This window comes from Asterias rubens, chromosome 8 (genome assembly GCF_902459465.1).
Source record: "Asterias rubens chromosome 8, eAstRub1.3, whole genome shotgun sequence".
In the NCBI taxonomy this organism is placed as follows: domain Eukaryota; kingdom Metazoa; phylum Echinodermata; class Asteroidea; order Forcipulatida; family Asteriidae; genus Asterias; species Asterias rubens.
In genome coordinates, this window is record NC_047069.1 from 5,517,140 (window position 1) to 5,535,126 (window position 17,987).

The 17,987-nt window shown below is 38.4% G+C and overlaps 2 protein-coding genes across 2 annotated transcripts in view; one reads left to right on the plus strand and one right to left on the minus strand.

Moving 5' to 3' along the window:
* LOC117293741 (exocyst complex component 1-like) overlaps window positions 1-6,101 on the minus strand; it is a gene marked incomplete in the record, with an annotated part of 50,606 nt that extends 44,505 nt beyond the window's left edge. The window contains 7 exon segments of the mRNA XM_033776169.1: window positions 1-66; window positions 773-966; window positions 1,348-1,417; window positions 1,975-2,070; window positions 2,643-2,770; window positions 3,551-3,702; window positions 6,024-6,101. Of these exon segments, the coding sequence (XP_033632060.1) occupies window positions 1-66; window positions 773-966; window positions 1,348-1,417; window positions 1,975-2,070; window positions 2,643-2,770; window positions 3,551-3,674 (678 nt within the window).
* A 153-nt stretch (window positions 6,102-6,254) lies between these two features.
* On the plus strand, window positions 6,255-17,987 carry LOC117293732. The gene is made up of 6 exons (XM_033776160.1): window positions 6,255-6,738; window positions 13,765-13,895; window positions 14,440-14,546; window positions 15,141-15,222; window positions 16,235-16,393; window positions 17,282-17,987. The coding sequence occupies exons 1-6, from the start codon at window positions 6,389-6,391 to the stop codon at window positions 17,446-17,448; spliced, it is 996 nt and encodes a 331-aa protein (XP_033632051.1). The 5' UTR covers window positions 6,255-6,388; the 3' UTR covers window positions 17,449-17,987.

Consider the following 17,987-nt stretch of genomic DNA (forward strand, 5'->3'; position numbering starts at 1 on the left):
TTCATCGAGGACATGCATGAGACGAGCAACCTCTTGTTGAGATTCAATGATGGAATGAATGTTGGCCTGCAGATCAAAGACAAATACACTCGGGTCATATCTACATCTGTTTTTACTTGTGTAGTAGAATAATCCTAGTTTTAATAACTACATGAAACACTAATAGCATTTGTAATTATGAACTCAAAGAATTTATTGTGAGCTGAAGTACACTCTGTGTCACCGACATGTAAACATGAGCTAAACATGGCGACACCCAGGGCAGGCTACTTGTAGTCACATAACAACCAAAATAGACTTGCCCAGTCCAGACATCAATACATTACAATTGAATAATAGATCAAAACGTCACCAACTAATCCTGGTCACTTAACAACTAATACAGCGGATGATTTGTATTTTTCTGGACTGGCCTACAATGGGCGGTATATTACCCCAGCCGTCGATTTCACCAAACTTTTCCTAACTAAGGATTATACTTAGGACTTATGTATCCAAATACATAGGACGAATTGAACCCATCCTTAGTTAGGACGGGTTACTCATCCTAACTGGACAGGTTACTCGTCCTAACTGAGTTAAGGTTAATCCTAGTGTTTCGTGAAATCGGCCGCTGGTGTCCTAGGGAATTTCTGTGCCCAATATGGACAATTAACATGGGCTGGAGGAGTATGATTCAAATGTCATCATTAGGAGACTGGTTGAGTTTTTTTTTAACAATAAACTAATTAAACTGTACAAAATGAGATTTGACTGCGGTTAAAGTTCTTACCCCATCCAGGACAGACAGATCATTTGCCAGTTGTTCCACGAACGCCTCTGCATTGCCTATAGCAAACTCACACTCTGCCATCATACGTTCAAGATCAGCCTCTTCCCGGGCTGCTAGCATCTGATAGTCATCCCCAGGGCCTAGATCATCCTCGGCTTGCTGTGCTCTGGACTGGTCCACAACAGGAGTAAATTCTACACACAAAAATTAATATTTGTGTTAAAAAGTTTCATGAAAAAACAAGGATGCGAGTGAATGAAAAAGACCAATCCTGTAGAATGCTAAGCAGAACTAACTTGCTAACAGCCCAATTATTACAAAGCCTGTACGCACAAAAACTTGCTAAGAACAGAATGGTTTTGCTCAGCGGAAACAGGCTACTAGCTCAAATTACATTAAGTTTTCATTATTGTGGCTTGTGCCTGACGAACACAGATGATTGTGCCCCTACGGGAGAAAGTCAAATATTTCTACTGGAACATTTCAAGGGGCACCAAGCCAATGACCAGGGCCATCATGGAGGCAATTGCATCTGTGAAGTATCAGGCCTGAAACTACAATCTACTGCAACCTACCTTCTAGTAAGGCTTCGTTGATGTTCACAAATTCTGTCTTTTTCAGCTGCTTCATGTATCTCTGTGTCAGCTGGACATCAAAAAAGGAAAAGTAATACTCATGATTTAATAATAATTTATATTGTTATAAAATGCCTTTTGCTGAACGTTAGACATCTATTAGACAAGGATCAAGGCGCTTGAACAGACACAAACATTCTCATACAGGTTTTCAATGAATTTATTATGAAACCGCTACACTGGTATTCACCCAATTCACCTGATGTCATCACCAGAATAATCGTTCATGTGCCATTTTGGTGGGCAATTTCATTGTGCATTATCCAGTGAAGTGCACATTTTTAAGGGGACACAGCCTTTACACAAAAACCTATTGCCCACCAAAATGGTGAGTGTGACGTGCATGCAAGGGGTCAATACAGATTTATGACCAAACTGAAAGGATGAAGAAATTCCAGTTAAGTGTCTTGCTCAAGGACACAAGTGCCATGACCTGGATCCGAACCCACACTCTGACAACATCAGTACTTGAGTAAGGGTGTATTTCTTTCTAAGTGCAATTCATTGCATCTTTAAATTGTTGAGGGCCTCCAGTTCAGCACTAGTTATACCTGAATCATTACCTACCTTCCATAGTGTGGCGATGAAGGAGTTTTTCTCAGCAGGGTTGCTTGCAATCCACCTGTAGCATTTGTCAAAATGTAAATCAAAGTCGGGAATCTCCTGTTTGGTAAATCACATTGGAAAAAACACAAAAATATAAATAACAGTGTAACAATAGCTAGGTCATCCAAATCAATCTGTTTAGTCCAAAACATAAACGACGAGATAAAAGTGATAGGCAAAGCAAAACTTGGACTGTGTTTTTCCAAACATGAGGATGGATGCCATCTTGGAATTTGTTCATTCAAGGAACTGCAAATCGCGTTACAAAATGTTTTCAACCCTACCGTGCTCCAAAATTCATATTCTTGATCCCCGATGCAAATTTAACATCTGTTACATTGTTGTTATACCCGCTGCTTAAACGTAGGATTTGAACTGCCTCTAGCTACCAGGCAATCTCGGTTGTCTAGTTGGTCTAGTTGTGGATCCTGCTGAGTAAGCCAACAAAAAACGTAAACACTGCTCTAGATTTGCAGAAGGTCGTGGGTCCAAATCCTACCCGATAAATATTCAATTTTTTTTTCACAGAACTCAGGAAAGTACTGATTATTCAGTTCAGACAATATCCCATTGTGTTAATTATAGCGGCCTTCTACTATATATTAAATACAACTTGGATAAAAACTTACAATAATGGAGTCTTTGCCATCAACTAGCCTCAATTCAGTCAGATTCCAAGATTGCCGCTTCTTATAGTTGTCTTTATCAACCTTCTTCACCTTCTGAATAGAGACCAGAGCTGGCACATCAGTTGTCACTGAAATAAAATTAATATTATCACCCATTATCTAATACAAAGTATAGCATGGTGCTTCAAAATTAGCCTGATATGACATGACCGATAGACTGACCTGACCAACTGACTAAGCTTGGGGGACTAAGTAGTATCGATGCCGTGACTATTGATAGCTTAGTCAAGTCGTGACTACCGTTATTCAACTACTCTATTAATCTGGCTGCCACGACTACTACAAATATAGTCTCAACTTCTTGCTTGGTGAACCAATTGTGTCACTCATGACTATTCACGACCACATAATTTCCTCACGGAACACAATCAGACAACAGTGACACAACCTTTCAATCCTTTCTGCACGAATGTTACTATTGCAGCATCTTAGGAATTAAATTAGCCGCGACTAGTGTCAAAGTCGCAACTATTCGAGTTGCGACTGGACAAGCAGTAAATTTCACTAGTTGGCCAGGCTTCAAACTGACCGACCCAAAATGTTGACGTAACCCTATTGTATCAGTAGCCTCGCAAAATCTCTCCATTATTTGTCCATTACTACTCAATGTTAAAACTCAGCGTGCCAGCAAAAACTTGCCTGCAAAATACTGTTATACTGTTTACTCTGATAAAAATAGTTGGACTAAATACCTGCCATTTACACGGATCTCCAGTGTAGCCCCGTCTTGTTGCAGTTTGTTTTATGTGCCTTAGAATGTTCTCTACAGACACAAGTACACACAACCACATGATAGGATTTAGAGGCGAGATAAGCAACATTTTTCAGTAAAACAAGATGGCACATACCTGTAGCACAAAGGAAGCTGACTTTCTTCCTTTTACCCGTCTTTGTGACGTGAACAAAACCAATGAGTCTTTCATCATTGGGTAGGAACACATCCCTTTGAAGGGTGTGTCGAATTGCTGTCATCTTTTCTTTCCAAGGTTGAGGTTCAGTTCTATCATGGAAGTAGAAATAGAGGAGTTAGAATAAGAGACCACAACCCATAAGCCTGTTGGAGATATGGATGGCGGACACAACGGTACAACCCTATAAGGTTTGGGTAAATTTGTGTGCATACACACAAACCAAACAGTACACTCCTATCACGTCCGCCATACCTCCAAAGGGCTTATTGGCTTGGTGAGAACTTCCGGCTATGCTATACAAAACCACAGTTGGCCCAAATTGGGCCATTTGGCAAAATTTCATGGCACTGCTTATATCGCAGAATTACAGGGCTCAGGGTATGCGCAAAGTTCTCTCTGGTGAACAGGGCAATGAAATTGGGTCCAGACATGAAATTGGCCCAGTTGTTAGCAGCAAAGTAGAGGTAAGTGTTGTTGTGTTTGTGCACATTCTTGTAGACTTAAAATAAAATGCGAACTTGTACAAATCGCCCACAACATAATTTACTTTCCTTGCTATGTGAACTACTTGTGCGTGTTGTTCATTTCAAGCAGAGTATTTAAACAAATTTCTGTTTTGGTGGAGTAGTATTGGTAATTTTATTTTTTCGTAAATGTTTGTTCAAAACATTTTTGATTATTTTTTATAGTTGCTGGTTTGCAAACGTGCAAGAATGCATGGGGACACAATGTCTGAACAAAGTTTCAGCTAATTTAATCAGGTATTACCCGATTGTCAAGTTCCTCAGTTAGGTGATTACAATTAAATATTTGTGTCACAAAACAACATTCATCGCAATTCAGTAGGGACACCTTCACTGTCCCCTACTGAATGGAAGAATGGCAAGTCTACTAATTGTAATTGACTGTCGTCACTGGCAGTGCAACCAAGCCCAAATAGCCCAGGTTGGACTCATCCATTGCACAGCAACTCCCTAGAAATTTGTGCCTGTTTTAAATACACCCTTTACAACCACAGCGCGACTGGTGGAAGGATTTCCATTAACCGGTCGCACTAAACACAGACAACTCATGACCCCTCACGACAACTCACAACAATTTTTAAATGCACTTTAACAGAACATTTGAACATAAGTCAAGGGTTAAATATATGCACAAGAGTCAGGTGCATCTAAATCACTTTCAAATTGTTGAAAAAATTGTTTTTTTAATTGTAAAAGACTGTTTTTTTACCCAAATTAAGTATCAAAAGGAAATATTCGCCATGTTGTCTTTCAGCGTACTTGGACGATTCTATTACACGCAGGGGTAATTTCTGAGGGCTGAATTGTATTTTTTTCTTTTTGGTTTTAGCTCTGCTGTTCTTGTAACTAAGCTGCCACTCTGGAATTTGAAGTTACTCTAGGGGAGATTTAAATATAATATTTTTTTTCAACTCCATGAGATGACAGGCACATAAAATGGTAAAACCCCTGCGGTGTAGTGGAATCTTCCAAGTATGACGAAAGACAACATGGCGGATATTTCCGTTCGTTACTAAATTCGGGGTTAAAAAACACTTTTTTACAATTAGGCTAGAATACAATTTTTTCAACAGTTGAAAGTGATTTAGGTGCATGACTCTGTGCATATATTTAACGCTTGACTTATGTTCAAATGTTCTGTTAAAGTGCATTTGAAAATTGTTGTCGTGAGTTGTCGTGAGGGGTCGTGAGTTGTCGGTATTTAGTGAGACCCCCGTTAACCTGCCACCAGTTTTTCACTAATTTTTCCAAATAGGAATGGAAAAGTTTCTGTATTGAAATCAACCTGCAACCACTTTTTCATTCGTTATGAAAATAAAACAGAACTTAATTGAATTAAATGAGACATCTCTTTGAAGAAAAAAATAAGTGAACAAATGGTGGCAGAATGCGAAAATTGTCCCTATCAATAATAATATCCTGCTAGGCCTACCACTTTTTTTTAATGATATGAATTTAAAATGTTCCTATAGGCCTATTATTATTAATTATTTACTCATCATAGTCATACTACTAGTTATTGAGTAAGTGAAAAAGTGGTGGCAGAACTCCAGCAACAAAACTATGGAGCAGCACTGCTCTATGGAGCAATACTGCTTATTATTTGCTGGGGGAGATTTCCGGGCGGCGCAGACGACTTTTCACTTTCTTCAACCATTTCATTTTTGGTCCGGTTTCTAGACTTGACAACCATATCACGCAGTGGTTGGGTTAGTCTGGTTACTGTTGACAGTTTGCGACAACTCCCCTAAATTTGTTCCTGTTTTCAAAACACCATTTACACCCAACTTCAAACAAATTTTGTCCATTAATTTTGCTTTTAAAATGGTGGGAAATGTTATAATTATAATTGTAGAGAAAAAAAATTGCAAACAAATCAGAATTACCAGAATTTCCCAGATAGTAGTTGCGAAGTCTCACTTCTCGTTTGCATCCTCCATGTGGGCGACCATCTTGCTGCGCACAAGTCACAAAAAACGGTCTTTGCGCATGTTCGGTGACTAAAAGGTCACGCGATTAGCATATGAAAGTGATAATTACCATATGAACAGGTTGTATGGTTGCTTAGGGCTGACAGGTCACCCGTTGTACACAACAATACTGGAAACCCCACAATAATGTGAATCCCTCGTAAATCCCTTACGCAAACAGTTGTTTTTCCCCATTCAGGACCCTGAGTCGGATCAGATGTCATAGAATTTATTCCGGATAAAGTCCATTGAATATAGATCGAAATAAGACTCTGGAAATTATGGCAACTGGACACATTTTGCCCGGTCGCGGGAGTATCGTGACCAAATACCGGTCCAAGTCTGCCGACCCGACGATGTCCGGCTACCGGTACCATAAGGAGGGTCGCCACGCCGGTCGGGGGACCCACGGTCGCCCCTTCAACCCGTCGCACCACAGCAGAGATTTCGCGGAAATCAAAAGGGACGCTTTGGAAGCTTGGAACGAAGAGCTAGAAGATTGGACCAAATCGCCGAACAAGAGACCGACAACTTATGAGCATAGTTACTACGGGAAGGAGTTGAATTCAGACGACGCGGCCAAGATCAGGCCGATTTCACCCACGAGGAGAAATAAACCACATCCCAAAGAGTAGGTTTACTTTTTTATGTTAGGATTAATTAATAATAGTTGTTTTGTGGTAATAATTGATTGATATTATTGGAAAACTTTCTGTAAACTTTCTTTCTGTATTCGTTTTGAAACAAAAAAATGAATGTATAATTTAATTGTTTGTTTATTGGGATGTTTACTGAATCGTGTTTACTTGTTTGTTTGTTGGGGTGTTTGTTTGTTTGTTTAGACGATCTTCCCATCAGGAAACTCGGCAAACTCCCATGCTCCCACACAGGGGACACCAAGCTGGCAACAGCCAATCTCTCTCATACAATGTTAATGAATTGTACATACCAAGAAATTGTGATTCATTAACTAGACGACAATACTTATTATAAATCTAGTCATTGTGAAATCAGCGGTTAGCTGGGGATTCAAACCCACAACCTGATGATTGCGAGTCCTGCAGTCTAACCACTTGACCACTGCGACGTGATTACTCAAATGAGACATTCCTGTTGTGAAAAAATGCTGGCAGAGATACAGAAACTTTTCCCCGTAAACTTGGGAGCGATACCTGGCTATACGGTTAGGGCTTGAAAGCTCAGTTGGTAGGGCTTGAACGCTCAGTTGGTAGAGCACCAGCACGCTAATCCGGCGGTTGTAGGTTCTCAGTCAGTTTATTTTGAGTTTATTATTTGATTAACAAACAATAATGTATTAACTATTGCAGCAAAAAACAGGTGCTCATGTCAACAGGAATGACAAAATGACATCAACATTGGTGACTTCGGTGATCTTTTAACTGTGGAATAAAAATAAAAAAATTACTGTATATCCTCTGAGATATTGTATACTTTTTGGTCTTTGCTAAACTAAAAATAATTGTGTATAAAGATTTAAAAAAGTGTCAGTAAAACATAATGCTATTTATTAGCATTATTTTTTAAAAATATTTATACACAATTGTTTTTTTTTCTGTTTTTACTTTTTGGAATGTACTTCACTATGATCCGAAACAATACTTCATTTGGGTAAATCAAGCAACTTTTTTCTTCAAAAAATTCAATTCTGTTTAACTTCTTTTCGCGAAAGTCTAAATTTTCTAGGTCAAACAAATGGTCTCTTTGGGGCTTGTAAAACTTTCTTTGCCTTTTTTGGGGGGATTTTTTGTTATTATATGTGTTAATGCGAATCATGCCTCTACATTTTATTGTCATTTTTTATCTGTTATGGCCCAAACTACTAATTATTAACACAAAAACATCAGGTAGAGCATCATTTCCAAGCTGGAGCTTATAGGTGTTTCTTCAAGACTTCTTTTGCAGACCTGAATATTCAAAGAAAGGTTATCAGTCAGTAATCTAATAGTTGTTTTGATGTCAGGGATGCGTTGTTCTTCAGATAATCCATACACATCATGTACAACATCCTGTTAGCCTGAGAATGATCTCTTTAAATACCCCATTAAGATTAGAATATTAACTTTATTAAACTGAAAAGGTTGTATAGAAATGAACATAAAATAAAAGATGATAAGATAACATAATATCGACAGCAAACATTGTCTTATCTAAGACAAACATTGGTCCTGATATTGTATACTAAAGATCATCAAGTATCAACATAGTATGTTATAAAACTAATACCATTATTTACGACAATTATAGCAGTTCCTGTCTCATACTCAAAACCCAATTGCCAATTATCCAGTCTTATTATGAACTCCTTCCTACCTATATCATCATCAATAAATTACCTTTTAGGTCATAGAGTTGAGTTGAAAGTCCACGTATTTCAGACACAACTACTGTTTACATTCGTCTTTGTCAGTTATTAAACATGGACAGGTGTGGACCTTTGCTCCGCTTTCAAGTTGAATTTTTTTAAAGACAAACAAACAGTACCTATACTTCACTTCTGTTTATATGTAACCAACCAAACCCAATTCTAACGATCTTTTGTCTGGATTGAAGTAGTTTGTAATATTTTTTTTATTTGCCATTTTACTGGACAGTAGTCATGGTAGTAACCCCAAAACTAAACAAGTCACTCACACAGGGTGCGTTCGTTTAGCTTCCCTGGGTCGACCCCACAGTGCTCACTCGGCTGAGCCCCTGACAAGAGCTGATCCAACGATCACACTTGCCCTCTCGTGGTGACGGCATGCACCTCAGGTCACCCCAAGTGATGACCCACTCCACAAGCAGGGCACTGGGGGCTGACCCAGGTGAGCCCCCTCAAAGCTTTTCGAATGTACCGGGGCAGACCGGGGTCGACCCAGGGAAGCTAAATGAACGCACCCACAGTCTACATGTAATGTTTTCCGAAACCAAACACATACCCCTTTTTCAGCAAAGTTACTAATAGATGTGCACTCAAACTTTTTGAATTCAAACCTCCTCCTTACAATGAACCAAATACATAAAAACTGATAAAAACAAACAATTATTTACCTCTTGTGAAATAAATTCTGGTCCAGTAAAGATTTGCGCATTGTGACCTTAGCTTCAAATGTTTTGTAGGCCGAAACTTGCAAGTACTACAAATTTGAAGTCCAAGTTTAAAAAAAATCTTTTACAGCAATTTGGACAAATAGGTTGGATCAGGTTTACTATATTCAAGAGGGACGTTGTTATCCCTAATACAATAGGAATACACAATCTGAGAAAGCTTTCTGACAGTAATGCTTCTCAAATTCAAATTTAAAGGGCACATTTTTTATATACATATAACCACATCATTTTGAAGTGAAATGTTTCTCAAAATGCTTTGTAACTCTCAAAATCTTCTGTAGTTCTTACCAAGTAAGTTGTTGTTGTAATTAATTTTAAAGCGATAAATAAGCATAGACAGAAATTTATGTGTAGGTAAAAAGACACTTTGCCACCTGTCGATGTTTGCTCTAGACTCTGAAGTACATACACACTTTCATCGAGCATCTACATGTATCGCGCTGAAGATCTTTCAATGTTGTTCAAAACACAGTGATGGAAACACTTTTAAGACCAAACTGATTTCACTCAGGGAATAGTAAACATAGTTACAAGATGTCACAATGCATACATTATAATCAGTCCTGTCAGTGGGTGGTAGTTGACAAAATTAGCTAGAAATGCAACAAAGTTGGTCTTCTTCAGAGCCGGCCTTTGTAGAGAGCATCCTTCTGTATTGAGCTGAAACCTGGACAATGAAGAAAGAGTTTCAAGATCGCCTTGACGGCAACATACACCAGGCTTCTTATGAGGGTACAGAACATCTCATGGCGTTAGCACAAGACCAAACAACAGATCTACGGAGATATTCCACCAATCTCTGCTATTGTTGCTCACCAAAGAGTCGTCTCTGCTGAACTCTGCTTTCGTGCCAAAGACCAGGTCATACCATAATTGGAGACTGCCGTGCCCTAATAGAGGATCTAGACCACTCCACTACATTGACGTGATCGGTAGAGACACAGAGTCTGAAATTGTGGACCTTCCAAACATGATGATGGATAAACACCTCTGGCATGACATTGTGAATGAAATCTCAGATGCGACCGCTAAATGATGAATGATGATGAGAAATGCTTGCTCAAAGATAGAAAAGATAGTTACGAGAAGTCCCACTGACACACAAACTGTAGTAGTAGCCAGAGTTTACAGAACAAGTTCTTTCAGAACTACATGTTTTATCTCACTCAAGGATAGTAAAGAAATTTACCAGAAGTCCTCCTCAATCCACAAACTCTATTCTGCAGTAAAACAGAATTAAGAGCCAAATTGCTTTAGAACCAACTATTAAAAAATCTCACTCAGTGAAAGTAAAGTTGATCTAAAAAATTTACTCTGCAGCAGTAGACATCTACACAACTTCACAAATTCACAATTTTCCTATGATTTTGTTCTCTATCAGGAATAATATAAAGGCCTGGAAACCAAAATTGAAATGCTCTCAGAAGATAAAATCAACTATTTATTTTTCGGATAACTACCAATCTAATGTGTTTAACATTTTACTTTTCATTTAGTGGCAGCAAACTCAGTCACAAGTACATTGACAGTTTGTCTTAAAAACCAATTTCAGTTTTAACTGTCCCAACACAAACATGAATCGGCTGAAGTTGCTGCGTAGTCTTTCCAAGTGTTAAACATGTTATTTTTCTATGGTAGCAGAAAACTCGGTCACAAGTAAATTGACATTTCGACTCAAAAAAACGCTTTCCGTTTTTAACCGCTCCAAACACAAACATCTTCAACTGAAGTTGATGCGTATAGTCTACCCTCTCTCAGTGTTTAACATTTTATTTTTCATTTAGTGGAAGAACACTCAGTCACAAGTAAATTGACATTTCGACTTAAAAACCGCTTTCCGTTTTTAACTGCTCCAAACACAAACATCATCGACTGAAGTTGTTGCTTAGTCTAAACTTTTTTTTACACTCTATAACCATGGAGGTACCTCCATGCTATAACTGGCTCTGGGCATGTTTGCTTGGGCTCATGATCAATGTGTGTACTTAGAGGGTAGAGGGCCTGTTGGGACCACAGTGGACAGGGGCTTCTTATTGTTGCCTTAATCCTTCACAAGTAGGGAGAGCTATTTAATAACCATAGCTACCGCCTCTCAAAGGACTTCATTACACTCCACCTAGCCTTGTTGGGTGGCTCTAGTAGTGCATCATTGGGAGGGGTCGTTAGATTTCAATCAATATATTCGATGAAGGCTGTAAAGTGTTCCAATTAACTGCTGTACAGTTTAGTCACTGGAGCTGCTGGCATTAAAAGACAGTTTTGAAACCTTTTTGGGCAAGAACTTTCATTCCAAGTTTGCCTGTTTTTGATGTAAGTACTGATAGTTCTAGATTTGTCAGAAGAGGGAAAGTAACTGTACAATTTGTGGTTCAGTCTTAATTTTTAATGATCTCTTTCTCTGTGAATCACCAAAACAATTGAACAAGCTGTACACAATTAGTACAATTAAACTCTTATTTGCCATAGAACTCCGATATCTGAGGCTCTTCATGTTCGACCATGGTTCGACGGAGAGCCAGTTAAAATAGTTTGTGATACTTCTGCCTCGTAAAGTCCGAGATCCCAAATGGGTATACGAACTTATCTTAATGCTAAAATCCTCTAATCCGCTTGACCATTTGAATCCGATCAGAGGGTCACTTAAGCCGCTTTGTTCTGATAGAGTTTTTGAATTCCACACAGGATGTATTTGTGTTTGTTACTTTGGGATTCAGAACTTCAGAAGTGCTTTGAGGATTCTTAAGTCCACAATTCAGTGTTTGCAAAATATAAGGAAGGCAGTGTTTGCAAACTTAGATTAAGTTTCTTTCAAGTAGATCAGGGCGCCATGTCATAAACTTTGTAAGCACAAGAACTAAGCACAGAAAAGTCTGGCTTAGCGGAAACATGTTGCCCAACAACATTCTTGAAAACTAACATTGTTGTAATTGGTTACCCCAGAGAAATTTGCTTAGCAGTTGTAGGCTGTTTGCTGATTTTAAGGTAGTTTCTGAGTTAGCGGCTGTGGCTTGATCTTACATTCTCGATGGAGAATAGGAGACCTATAGCAACAGCGCTGTAGCCATAGCCATCAAACTGGACTCTTACAAAAAGTTTATTATTTAGCATAACCAAATTACATGTAAGCTACATTTGATTAGGCAGGGGAAACATTGCTACCAATAAAAACAAGTCAAACGAAAATCAAGTCAAGAAAATCATTTTGAAGAGAAAAAAACAGTTTATAATAACTCCTACAGGTGTTTAATGGCAGTGTGGAGTTGCCTAGGCGCGTATAACTGACGTCAATGAGTGTGGTGTAACTGAAATGCTGTTTGTGCACTTTTCAAAGAAAGTGCACTGTTTATTTGAGATCTTATTGTGGCAAAACTTTACCCAAGTCAAACTTTTAAAACTACATGTACAAAAAAGTCACAGAAGATCAAGTGACTATTGTGTTTAGCTCCGTGACGCCACCCGACAGTTTGCAGCAAGCCCGGTTCTTGTGAAATATGATATATCAAATTGGATTAATTACAATTGTTGTCTGGTTTGGTGTGGGACTTGTTTACTTGTAACCTACATGTATAAGGGGTGTGTAAACTTGCCACATGAGATGAAGATAGCTCTGTTGTTGTAAAAAAAAAACTGAAGAAACACCAGTTTTTTGTTATTGAATAAAAAGTACAAGTCATGGTACTCAAAATCATTATTTTTTTTTACCACCCGTTCCCCTCCCCAAAAGATATTGTTTTAGACAACCCTTTAAAGGCAGTGGACACTATTGTTAATTACTCAAAATAATTATCAGCATAAAACCTCAACGAGTAAACAAGGGTGTTTTTCTTTCATAGTTATCTGGCAACTCCGACGACCAATCAAGCTCAAATTTTAACAGGTTGGTTATTTTATGCATATGTTGAGATTCACCAAGTGAGAAGACTGGTCTTTGACAATTACAGATAGTGTCCAAGATCTTTAAAATTCCTATTTTAAATTTGTGTCTTCTTGGGAGTGTTGACTAATGAGCCATTTGCACGATGGATTTGATAATTGTCTGTACAATGAAATGCTTGATCACAAGTAACCACTTTGATTTAAATTCCTCAGAATATCAAAACAGTTGCTATGTCACATGATCAGGTCCAAGCTTTTGCCTAGTTACAAGAAAGGGTAAACACCCAAACACAGTTAATAAAGGATGACGTACGGCACAATGGTATATGGTACCAAGGTTTGCTCATCTGGAGGTTGTTATACAAAAGCTTGCCCCGAACCATTTGACATATCAAAGTTCTGTCCTCATAGTCTGAGGAATTCAACAGTAAGCAGTACAATGTGACACAGCAAGTCATTGTACCAGACATAATTCAAATCGCAAATTGCTTATTGAAACCATGAAGGACTTTAACAAAAAGGGATCCGGGTGTGTTGTCAAAGCCCAGCGTTTGAGTAAAGAAGTTTTACACCAAACATATTTTCTTTTTAAGATTTGTATTCCTAAAATCACAACAGAAGCGTGATGCTCATTCATTAACCTGTTATTTGTTTTCTTTTTTTTTGACAGTGTTTTCCTAACATGCAGACTACAGAAGGTACCTGGCTATTATGATCCCAATTCGGCTATGGGTAAAGAGATTGGCACAGTCCATGGATTCCAGAACCCAGACGCAAGAATCAAGGAAGAGGTGTACTTAGGTGAGGTTCACCGCAATGAGACTTTAAAAAATCTCAGCATAGGCCAAAATCATGTTCCAGGTTTTCTTAAAACATAATTATTAACTTCTAAATTCATATGGAAATACTTTAATAGCAATTGTTAGGTCCTACTTACATTTAAATGAGTTAGGAGTAACCTACAGTTTTCAAAATGTACCTATTGGTAATAACTCAATGAAATTGTTGGCATACAAATTTACTTGGTAACGAGCAATGGAGAGCTATTGGTGGTATAAGAAATTGTGAGAAATGGCTCCCTCTGAAGTAATTTAGTTTTTGAGAAAGCATTAACTTCTCACTATTCAGGCCTGAAGCCATTTTAGCACACAAACTTGTGCAACAAGAGTGTTTTTCTTTCATTATTGCAACTTTGATTCCCAACTGAGTCCAAATTCACAGATTTGTTACTTTATGCAGTTGTTGGGATAAACCAAGTGAGAATACTGATCTAAGAAGATTAATTAATATATTGTAATTTCTTTAACATGATTGTTGATTGAATTGTTCATTCTTTTCTCGACAGTTGATGCATTATGTCCAAAGTGGGAACAAGCAGAGAGGCGCCAACTAAGACATAAATATATTGGAAGACCAAGCACAGCTAATGTTATGGCATACAGGGATGAAGAGGTAAATTCTGGAGGCATTTTAAAATAAAAAATACAATTACAAAGTGATCAAATATTCAAATCCCAAGACGTGTCGTCACCAAGCGGGAACCAGAACTCAAGCTCTGGTGTTTCTGATCAGCAGAGTGTGGGTTCAAGTCCCAGTCGAGAAACTTTACTAATCCTTCAGAAAGACACTTTATCATTATCGCTACATCCTTCAGAGGGACGTAAAGCCATATGTCCAGTGTGATGTGTAATGCACATAAAAGAACCCAGTACACTTATCAAAAAGAGAAGGGGTTAGCCCTGGTGTTCCTGACAGCACCTTGTCAAACGTTACATGGTGTGATGTAGAGGAACAGAACTTATACTTCAAAAACGCAGCTCCGATACCTTGCAGGAAAAATACTGAATGTTAAGGCAGCACGAGCGTCACTATTTGAGCGATATGAGAGCTTCACTAATTATTATTGTTAAATGGTTGAATTCAGTTGAAATTTTTTGATAATTGCACTTTGCATATGATGATCAGAAAGAATATCTGGGACAGCTGAATTGGTAACAGTTGTCATGAAAAATAAACTGGGATCGAATTATTTGTTTGTTTTTTTAGAGGGAGAAGATGAAGAGAGTGATATCAGACCCATGGTCAGCTCAGGCAGCAGAGGCGTGGCTCAAGCTAGCTGGTAGTCAAAGTAAGTATAGGGATTTTAGTTTCCTTGGACCTGAAATCTGTTCTGCTAGAAGTCAGAATTGATGTGTGACATTTAGCTGAACAAAATATGGTCACACCATAATTCGGTACAGACCTGCCTCGGTCAGCTATCAGGCATTTTAGACCTTTATACTCAGTACTCATTCAGTATACTACTCAAGTAGTGTGTTCTACAATAGAGCAACAGACTCTATGGTTCTACCATGCTGTAGTACCCAAACTCGGTACTCATACTCAAATACTACTCGATGGTACTTCTATACTTGGCTAGCCTAAACTTATGGCTAGCCCATACTCATACTCAAATACTACTCGATGGTACTTCTATACTTGGCTAGCCTAAACTTATGGCTAGCCCATACTCATACTCAAATACTACTCGATGGTACTTCTATACTTGGCTAGCCTAAACTTATGGCTAGCCCATACTCATACTCAAATACTACTCGATGGTACTTCTATACTTGGCTAGCCTAAACTTATGGCTAGCCCATACTCATACTCAAATACTACTCGATGGTACTTCTATACTTGGCTAGCCTTAACTTATGGCTAGCCCATACTCATACTCAAATACTACTCGATGGTACTTCTATACTTGGCTAGCCTAAACTTATGGCTAGCCCATACTCATACTCAAATACTACTCGATGGTACTTCTATACTTGGCTAGCCTAAACTTATGGCTAGCCCATACTCATACTCAAATACTACTCGATGGTACTTCTATACTTGGCTAGCCTAAACTTATGGCTAGCCCATACTCATGATCAGATACTTGACTGGAAATGTGCTCAGACCTCCGATTTGAAAACTTGGGAAGGGGAACCCAACAAGAGAAGCAATGAGAACGGACAATAGTTTATATGTGCCCCTAATATATATGTCTAGGGCATGTACATCATCATTATTCTCATAGTTAGCCTATACATTTCTATGTTATCTTATAAATCTAATAATCTATGCTTATTTTTTCTCTCTTTGATAACAAGGTGGCAGAGCTGTGAGGACAATGGTTGATCAAGCCCATACCAAAGGTCAAAGGACAAATAGACAGTCCCTCAACAGAGCAAGTATAAATGTTGATGAACAAGTCAGGGTGCCATACCAGTCTTCCGTTCATCGCTTCCTGAAAACGGCTGGTTATGAAGGTAGGTTATGCAGTAAAGTTATCACCAACAAAAAAGGGGAAAAATAAGCAGGAATTTTTGTTTAGAAGTCAGTAGTCTCCCGATTGTTTAAATCCACTGCGGCAGTAGAATAAAAAGCAAGACCTTTTTTTTCCAAAGAACAAAAATCAAGACAGCAAGGTAGATATAAGCACTTTGCCGCAAAGTTTTGAAGTAATACAAAATAATAATATCAAAGTCTTATATAGTGCACGTATCTACCAAACAAGGTACTTAAGGCACTGAGTATATACAAACTTTCAGAATGATTAGGTTATTGCAGTGATGAATTCTGAGACCCTATTAGTTAGCACCTTATGGTGGTTTACAAGGTGCTATACGGCGCATTAAGCAGTCACAGCCAGGAACACCGGGGCTTTTTGATAAGTACACTTGGTTCTTTTACATGTGTTACACAACACATGGGACCAGCGGCTTTACGTCCCATCCGAAGGTGTCTTGCTTAACAGTGCCCTTTAAGGACACAAGAAGTTCACCGGTTCACACTAATGAAGCAAACTTTCAAAAGACAAACGACCTGGATTCAAACCTAAACCGCGATGACTTACATTGGAGCTACCAGCTCGAATGTGTCCGTGTGGCAGCCACCATACAATCAACCACATCATTTGTGACTGCCCTGACTTCAGACCACCAAAAGGCTAGCAGGGACTCATAGACCTCAATGAGGACACTATCAACTCTGTTTATATCAACTCTAAAACATAACAAACTGAAGTTTTGTATGAATCATCCTGGACCTCAAATGGGGATGGCCAGTGTATTATCAGGACTGTTCATTTCTGTTCCTGCACACCTATAAAAAAAAACTCATCAAAAACTCTTCTTTTTTGTGTGTAATCATGACAGAGGCCAGATCAGCTGATAAGATGTTACAGAGTCTAGAGAGTGGACCAAGACCCCTGCCAATGAGTGGTCCACATTTCCATATCACAGACTACAGCAAAGTACACCAGAAAATCCACCCTAAACACGTCCGCTCAGACTTCACCATTCACCCAGAATGGGTACCTTGATTATAGTATTACATGTACATCTGTATTACAGTTTTATAGTTCAACATTTTTTGTGAAAGCTCCATTAAAGAAAGAGGCTAAAATAATAACATCCTTTTCATCTGACAACTAACACCCGTTATCTCGACGATCGTGGCAAAGTTTAAAATGTCCCTAAAACATGGACTGTGCTATTTGAGTTAAAATAAATTTTAGTGAGATATTGTGACTGTTAAGTGAACATATCTCTATCTTGTGCAATCACCTTTGTACTATTTCTCTAATTAGTATTACCTGAATGTTGTGTGTGTGCAAGAAGTTCAAGCAATTTCTGTATGTTGATGGCACATAATTTTTGACAAAATATGCTCACTATTTATTTTATGTGTTAATCGGTGTAATATCTGCATCAGGATTAAACAACTTTGTTGTGGTTTTAACCTTACACTAATAAGGTGTGTGATAAGGACTCTGGAAAACAATCCTCGGGTAGGATTTGAACCCACATACCCCCTGCTTTCTAGAGCAGATGTCTTAAAGGCAGTGGACACTATTGGTAA